Raw genomic sequence first — 9,210 nt, 5'->3', positions numbered from 1 at the left:
AGACCTATTTAATCTGCATATAAAACTTTAGAAATTAGATATTTGTTTAATTTTTATTGTGTGTTTGACTGTTAAAACATATGATATGTTTTGTTTGTCTCAATAAATTTGGTTAATTTAAAAATACAGTGGTTAAATTTAAACATTTTTTTCCATTGCTCTTTGTTTTAAAAAAGGTTATAAAAAATGTCAATAATTATCGATACCGAACGATATGAAACATCATATCGTTGATACATTATTTTGCTATATAGTCCAGCCCTACTATATTCTTTTGAGTCCAGACACTCCTTGTGTCTTAGTTTAGGACATCGTTTCAACATTTTTGTCACTGGATAGCATTTGTTTAATGTAACTAATGAAAACAAGAGTCCAAAGACCTTTAGGAAGTAGGTCACCTATGTTGTGGCCTGGAGATGTTCATGAGAAGGTGAACAAAGATGTAAACCCATTCTGACAGCTGAGCCCTGCAGGCCAATCAGCGTCGGTCTGTTCTTGAGAACGCTACCTGCTCATGTCCTTTAGGCTCAAAGGTCTGCAGTGCCTGATTGTTCTCCAGTTCGCTGTTGTTGTTTTTGTAATCCAAAATTGTCATTTTAGATCCATCATGTCAGGCTTAGTCATCCAATTGAACATCAGCATCTCTACAACTTCCGTTTGAACTCCAGATTGTTCCCGGCAAATGTCAGTAGTTGTTTACGGAGTTCATTGGACGATTTCTGTTGGTGTTCCAAAAAGCAATTTGACCTTGAAATGGGACATTCCTCATCCTCTTTTCTTAAATACCAGAGCCTTTTCATCATTGCTTTCACTTGTTAAAGAAACTCAATTTCCACTATGTAACCTTAATTCAATTATTATCTTCCTCAGTGTTGAAATAAATTCAAGATGACGGAAGAGGTGATTGTCATCGCCAAGTTTGATTACATGGCCCAGCAGGACCAGGAGCTGGACATTAAGAAGAACGAGCGTCTCTGGCTCCTGGACGACTCCAAGTCCTGGTGGCGAGTACGAAACGCTACCAACAAGACGGGCTTCGTGCCATCTAACTACGTCGAACGAAAGAACAGTGCCAGGAAAGCCTCAATCGTCAAGAACCTCAAAGACACTTTAGGTGAGGCCGCAACTTCTGCTTTACTCAAGAATATCCTCCCAGTTGCTATTCGATTAGATCTCTAGATTTAGAATCTCATGTTGCTTCAAACCCATGTAACCTCTATCAGCAGAATGTCCAGAATTCACCAGAAGTTATTTAGCAGAATGTCCAGGCTACTCTTTTTCATTCAACAAAAGTTAAAAAGAATGTTACCAAGCTCCAGAAACTATAAAAACACTCTAAAGGTAGTCCATGTGACTTCTGAAGCCCTATAATAGATTTGTGTGAAAGACAGACACAAATTTAAGTTATTATACATTGAGAATCTCGATTTATGCTCTAATTCTGCAATAACATGCAACAACTTTGGTTGCATATAGAAGGAAGGGTTGAAATGGCATGAGATCATTTTCACTGTTGTGTGAGCAACGAAACCATTTGTAAACAAACTTCTGCTTTAAAGAGGTCCAGATATATTTGCTTCTAATTGGGTAATGTGCGGTTTAGTATGTAGGACATATTCGTCTTGTCATTTCCTGAGGAGTCTTGTTTTTGACCACGATAATGTTGCTGAGATACACAGGAAGATACAGTACTGAACAGTTAGTAGCTTTCATTTGACAAACCTCCTGTGTTCAACTGCTCGCTCGCTCTCTAAATCTCACAGCTTCAGTGAATTATTTTTCATGTACAGTAAATGTCTTGTAATTTTTAAGTTGTCTAGAGATGTTTTAAACCCTAAGCCATATGATATTGTGTAGCCTATGCATTGACTGACATCAAAGAAAGTAAGGCCATCTTTCAGCCAGTTTTCTCTTCAATGTACTTGTTTGCTTAGAATCTAAAAATTCTGAGTGACAACACTGTGTTTGCAGTGCATGCTCCATGTTTGGTTTATTGTCAAATCCATTAAGATTAGCACAAAAGGCTTATTAATAAATTGAATCTCATTAAAACTTGTCCCGACTGTATTTTGACTTAAATTCAAAAGAAAGCGTCAATAAATTATGTTTTGCATATTTAATTGACCTGATTTAGGATTTTTTGCATGATTTTTATAATGAATGAAAAACATTCCACTACACAGTACTGTGATGCTAAAAAAAAAAAACACACACATATATATATATATATATATATATATATATATATATATTTGTTTAAAAATCTATATTTGTTGAATTTGTTGATTATAGTATTTACATATCAAGGCTGTTTGTTTGCTGGCGGTGAGCCCGGGTGCGAGGGCCCGTTCATCGCTGCTTGCAGCTTTAATTTCAGTAAGTAATTCTCATTAGATTGTTATTAATAATGGTAAATATATATTTATACAACTCTGTAAAATGTTGTGATGCATTTTAGTGATGACAGAATTAGGGAAGAATTTGTTTACCATGAAAATAATTAGTGCTGTCAAACGATTAATCGCGATTAATCGCATCCGAAATACGTTTTTTGTTTATATAATATATGTGTGTGTACGGTGTATATTTATTATGTATATATAAATACACACACATACAGTATATATTTTGTAACGGAAGTAGCAACAGATCTTTTCTTCTGTGACGTACATCTGAGTTAAACCAGTATGTTGCCAGAGAAAACTCTACCCTTACACCAGAATATTAGGTTTTGATATTTTAATAAAAAATTGAGGTTAAATTTTTTTTTTTAAATGAAACGCATGCATTGATGAATCGTTCACAATATGGTCAATAGCATGCATGCATAAAATATAAAGGGTGACTTTTCATTCCATGCTGAATTCTTTTGCGTTTAGAGGATTTGAGATGCTGATGAGGGAAGTGTTTGTGACACTGGAATGTGAGGCGTAGTGTCAGGAAATAAGCAAGACAAAGAGAAACGGAGGAGATTGAAAGATTAGCTCATCATGTTCCTGTCTAGACTAGACCACGTTTACCACACCTGAAGACCTCCTGGACCCCCCTCAGTACAATCACCAGAGTGGAAGTGCTGCTCTGAGCCTCTGGCTAATGTTATCCCAAGGCTCTTTGGCCTTTCTTTAGTTTTTTTTTAACAGAACATCATGGTTTTCAAGCCTCTATTCGATGCAAAAGTTTAAAGGGTTAGTTCACCCAAAAATGAAAATTCTGTCATTAATTACTCACCCTCATGTCGTTCCAAACCTATAAGACCTTCGTTCATCTTTGGAACACAAATTAAGATATTTTGGCACACAAAAAAGTATTCTTGTACCTTCATAACATTACGGTTAAACCACTGATGTCACATGGACTATTTTAATGATGTCCTTATTTCCTTTCTGGACCTTGAGCGTGGAAGTTCCATTGCTGTCTATGCAGGGTCAGAAAGCTCTCGGATTTCATCAAAAATATCTTCATTTGTGTTCCGAAGATGTCTCATGGTTTGGAACGACATGAGGGGGAGTAATTAATGACAGAAATTTAATTTTTGGATGAACTATCCCTTTAAAGTTACTGAGAAACCGTGTTAATTTTGACAGCAAATTTTAATTTAGTTTTAGTCATAGTCTTTTGACTAAAATTCCATTTATTTTTAGTCATATTTTAGTCATCTGAATTGTTTTTAGTTTTAGTCTAGTTTTAGTCGACTAAATATCATAAGATTTTAGTCGACTAAATCTACAGTAAATTTAGTCGGCTAAAATCTAATGGGTTTAGTTACAGTGTAAATGCGTTTATTAAGCATTTCTCCAAAATTTCCAAACTCATTATATAGGTTTGATATTAAGGTTTTATCATGATAGACACCGATTTAACTGCGGTGACACACAACATGCCTTTGTGTTAAAATGAGATAAAACCACTTCTCATAAAGAACAAGAACATGGTCTTCTTTTTAATGAAATACTAATGGTTATATAGGCTAATTGTGCATTCTTTATACCAACTTGTTTAACACATTCTTCATTCTTTCAAGCAGAAATATTTATTTCTATAAATAAATTTAGATTAATCTTTAGGGCTACTAAAGTTTTTCAGTCAAGAGCAGTGCGTGATTTTCTGTCTTTCTTTTGTTGCTTGATTAACATCAATGACTCGGACAATAGCAACTAAATTAGGCTGCTGTCCCTTTAAAACCGAATGCACAGCTCCGATGGATGCAATGGACTGATACACGTTCTCCCTACTGTTTACGTTCACTTAAGACGTAATCAACTGTGTTTACGTGAATACTCGTCAAAACGGACAATTCGACATCATTTTGTGTGTAATTCTCCGTTCATGAGACGCGAAAGGGTAATCGCGCGCTGTGAGACGCGCTTTCTGTGTGTGTATGCTTCAGTGTCTACGCTCAGAAAACCGGACCGAATTGAGTTCTCTCTTGCGTCGTCAGATTTATCCATATGTCTGCTCTTCTCTTACTCCCACATATTGACATTTTTGAACATTTTATGCGACGTGCAGCAAATGTATGTTAGCTTATGTCTCGCCGGTTCATATGTACGCATCTAACCTCCGAACCACGCAGCAGATTCGTTCTGAATGAATCTCTTCCCAAATCATCCCTCCCTAACATTTTCGTCTCATTTTTATTAGTTGACGAAAATATCAATAGATTTACGTCATAGTTTTTGACATTCAAAAAGAGTTTTAGTTCGTTGTCGTCTGTGAAAAAAATGTCGTTGACAAAAATGATGACGACAAATTATTCGTCAATGAAATTAACACTGCTGAGAAACAGTCCATGTGGCAACTAACCCACTATATCGGAGGATACATTTATGCAACAACGATTTTAATAAAAACAGAAGTTTTTCCTTTGCATTCTTGAAAATTTTGCATACAGAGGGCAGTGTTGTCAAAACGATCCCAGTTCATATGGATCCGACTAAAAATGTTGCATTATGCATGCCAAGCCAGTAGCTGGCGCTGTCACTTTGTAAAGAAACACTATGCGCATGATGTCACTTTTCACAAATTCATGTTTTTGTAGTTTACATGGAGATGATAATGGTATTGTTTTCAGTTCTTGCACTTTGAAACCTGTTTTCAAAGTTTGCGTTTTCATGCCCCCAAAACGCCATTGTCCTGAAATGAACGACCAAAACGCATAATTTTCCGATTTTAGTTAAAAAAATAGCAAAAAGTAGTGTAAAAAAATAAAAAATAGTGTAAACAACCCCTAAATTCGCTAATGCATGTTGCCATACAAATAAATAAATGTACGTATGTTTATGTCTGTTTTTTTTTATTTTTCATCCTTTTAAAGCGATAGTCTCTGCTAGTAAATATTTGATGTGACGTTTGATGAAACTGCAGGCACACGTCTGTGAGACGCATATTTGCTCTTTAATCTAATCTTCACATCGGTGTACTCTTAAAGCGTTTCTGTGGTGGTTAGCTGGAGGTTGGGTCTGTGCTGTTGGTACACAGGATCAGGAACAGGTTCTTGTGTTTAGCCGGAGGTGTTCAATGAGAGTTGTGTACTTGCTGATAGCTATCTCTCTATCGCTGTCTTTGTGGCGGTTTTGAAAATGGCTTGTTCACACAGCCTCTGTTCTTGAGGCTTTCTCTTATATGTCTGTTGTTGTGTTTTAAGTTTATGTGCGTGTGTTTGCATATGTCATCATCACCTTTAAGTGCCCTTCCTGCCCTGCCATTTGCAGTACACAGATTTTCTGTCATATTGCACCTTCCTGGACCCCATGAAGGACTCCTGGAATAGATTTAGAACTTAATTTTTCCTTAGTAATATGCATTGCTAAGGACTTAATTTGGACAACTTTAAAGACAGTTTTCTCAATATTTACATTTTTTTGCACCCTCATTATTTATTCAGCTTTCAGATGATGTATAAATCTCAATTTCAAAAAATGGACCCTTATGACTGGTTTTGTGGTCCAGAGTCACATATGACAAATAATCTTAGGGTGCTTTCACACCTGGCCCGTTGTTTCGGAACCTGGTGCGTTTCCCCCCTTAGCTCGGTTCGTTTGGGCATATGTGAACACGGCAATCGCACTCGGATCCGCGCCAAAACAATCGGTCCGAGATCACGAGGAGGATTGAATGAGGTGGTCTCGGCTCGATTGAAAACAAACTCTGGAGCGGTTCGGTTGTAGTGAGAAAGCAATCCGATCTAACGGACCAACGAACCAAGCTATATCACAATGTATAATGGGTAATTACGTAAGTTCCGTGAAAAGCATTAGCTTTGTTGTTTTACTAATACTTCAAAATGAACCATGTGAATGTCTGTGGGTGAGCACGTCTTCGCCATTCAAAATAAAAAAGTGCACTTTTTCATTTTATAATGCCATCTTAATGCTCTTCTTCCTAGTAGGTGCATTTTAAAAATGTTTTCCCGATGAATCCTGGACTCCTGCTCAAAATGATAAATTAATATAAGGTCAGCTACAAAAAAAATAACCCAACAATAAGCCTGCGAAGCTGTTGTCGTCCCATCCTGACGGATGACAGCCGTGACAGCTAGTGGAATCCCGGAAAATAAACCGTGGAACTTTGACCAATCAGACAACAGTTTACTTGCGCGTGACTTGTATTAACAAATTTGGTCCGTTTAGAAACTTTGCCGTGTGAAAGCGAACCGCACCAAGAATAAAAAGCAACATTGTAATCATTGTAATCCCTGTTTCGGAACAAAGCAATCGATCTACAGGTGTGAAAGCACCCTTAATCATATTTGTGGTGTTGATTGCATTCATCGTGCTCAGCCTTGCGGCACTGTTTATTGTAAGAAAATATGATCAAACAAAATAAGTTTATCAATAACTATAAAAATTCACACACTAGCTAGTCCCTATGAAGTGACTGTTTAATTGAGGCTAAATTTGCAACCCTGTTACCTTTTCAGTTTTTGAATTCCATAACTTGTCTATTTAATATTAATTATGTACTTCAACTATTAAGTTTGTGTTTTTTTTTTCTGTATTCAATGCTGATATCAGATGCTAATTTCATTTTAGTATGCTGTACATAAATATGGTAATTATCTTGGTATTTGCATGGTACTTTAAAGAATAACACATTAATAACATGTCCAAACATGTTGCATGTTCTTGTTTTAGTATGAACAGACTGGGTGTTCATGGCTCGTTCTGTGCAAACTTGCTGCTGTCAATGAATATCAATCATTTGCGGCAAAAAAAATGTGAAAACAGAATAAAAAGCTGTGTTTTTTGTTTGTTTGTTAAAGCTGACTGTTATTGGCAGTCAGGGTTGCCTGCTAGTCACCATAGACGCCATGAGTTCCCTGTGTGTGTATGGGGGGCAGACTAGTCCTGCTAAAGGAGGGATTGATTGTGATTGGTCCACACTGGTCACATGGTCAGGCAGTCGATCGTTGTGCAGGCGGAGAGCGGTTGACTCGCGGGAGGGTGTTTCACATGGAATAGTTGCACAGCTGCAGAGGGAAGTGCCGAGTCGCTGGGATAGCCCAAAATGGATATGGCTAACCTCTTCAAACACTTCTTCCGTGAGGTTTTGCCACTTTTCTCTCCTCCTCATTCTATCGCCAGTCTAGAAAGCTGACAGCGCTGAAAGTTTGAGCTTGGATTGAGTTTGCATTGAGACATTCTTGGTTGTAGGATTAGGGAAGTTTGAAAGGCTTTTTCCTTCTGACCTGAGTGGGAGTTTGTGAGTAACCCCCACCACACACACACACACACACTCACTCACTATTTTTACTCTCTTTTTCTATTAATCCATCATTTGTACACACTTTACTAAAATTTGTTTGGAAGCCAAATATGAGTGAACATACGAGTTGGCTTGGAAAGTCTCCTTTTTTTCCCCTCGTGCTCTGTGTGTTAGTCGAGCAACTGGGTGGGCAGTGCTCTGAAAAGCCTGTAATTGCACTACACACACACACACACACACACACTGCAATCAACACAGTGTAAAGAACTTCCAGTTTTCTTTGTGCACTTAAACTCTCCTGTTACACTCAACCGAATTTTCTCTCCCAGCCCAAGCCTCTTTTAATCAAGTTAGGTTTTGACACCCACCAGTCCTTCTCGATGCGTCGCTGTGATGTTTTTCTGTAGTTTGGGTGCTGAGGGTCTGCTGTCTTGGGGATTCCTCGTGTCAGCTCTTGGTGAAACACTGAAAGCATTGCTGAAAGCAAGCACAGGATCTTAAAGGGACTGTACACCTAAAAACGTATTGTATTTCAAAACCCATATGACCCATACCAATATTGGTTATGACTATTATAGCTAAAAAATATTTTTTAAATATATATTGCGTAAAAGTTTTGGGATGGTAAGTTTGTTTTCTTTTGGAAATAATTATCTTTTGTTCACAAAGGCTACATTTATTTGATAAATACAGTATTTTTTTTTCAAACATTGTCAATTTAAAATAACTGTTTCTATTTTAATATTTGTATTTATTAATGCCAATTTTTTTGCTTCATTACTCAAGTCTTCAGTGTCACATTTCCTTCAGAAATCATTCTAATATATTAATATAGTAAGAAAGATTTCTTATTATCATAGTTCAAAACAGTTGTTTTGCTCATATTTTTGTGGAAACCATGATAATTTTGTACAGGATTCTTTGTATTAGAATTGACATTATAAATGTCTTTACTGTCACTTTTGATCAATTCAAAGTGTCCTTGCTGGGGGGAAAAAACAAACAAACAAAAACATTTATTTTCTTAAATCCTATTGAACCTAAAACTTTGAATGTAGGGCTGCACGCTTAATCGAATTTCTAATCGCGATTACAATTATGGATGCCACAATTACGTAATCGTTCAAAGCGGCAATTAATCGTTCAAAGTCCACTTATGTTATTCTACGTGCTTAAGATATGTTTTGTTTTCTTTCTACATGTTGTCTTAAGGGTTTTTCCCATTATTTAAATTTTAGTTTTAGTATAACATTATAATACCATTCATATTTTAACTTTTTTACAATTTAAAGAAGAAACCAATCCGGTGTATAGTTGATATTTGAGGCTTAATACTATAGAAAAGCACTAAAGGTTTTTCAGGTAGAGTGTTTTCAGCTTGTTTATTTTCATATAAAAATACGGCATGCAGTTGCATCTAACAATGGTATAAACATCATTCAATGTAAATTGTGATAATCGTAATTAATAATCGCAATTACAATTTCAAGGCAATAATCGACAATT

At 36.4% G+C, this 9,210-nt stretch overlaps 1 protein-coding gene across 4 annotated transcripts in view; it reads left to right on the top strand.

Moving 5' to 3' along the window:
* Positions 1 to 9,210, top strand: part of LOC107713805 (cytoplasmic protein NCK1-like) — a 48,650-nt gene that overhangs the window by 26,082 nt on the left and 13,358 nt on the right. For 2 of the 4 annotated variants that reach the window (XM_016519428.1, XM_016519422.1), the window contains one exon: positions 871 to 1,114. In XM_016519428.1, coding sequence (XP_016374914.1) covers positions 889 to 1,114 — 226 coding nt within the window. In that variant the 5' untranslated portion in view covers positions 871 to 888. Of the gene's footprint in view, positions 1 to 870; positions 1,115 to 7,429; positions 7,541 to 9,210 lie in introns of those variants that run through there. The other 2 variants (XM_016519436.1, XM_016519445.1) reach the window with 2 other exon arrangements.

The sequence above is a fragment of the Sinocyclocheilus rhinocerous genome, unplaced genomic scaffold (genome assembly GCF_001515625.1).
Source record: "Sinocyclocheilus rhinocerous isolate Xijiao unplaced genomic scaffold, SAMN03320098_v1.1 scaffold642, whole genome shotgun sequence".
NCBI lineage: Eukaryota > Metazoa > Chordata > Actinopteri > Cypriniformes > Cyprinidae > Sinocyclocheilus > Sinocyclocheilus rhinocerous.
This window is presented reverse-complemented; position numbering and strand designations above follow the sequence as displayed.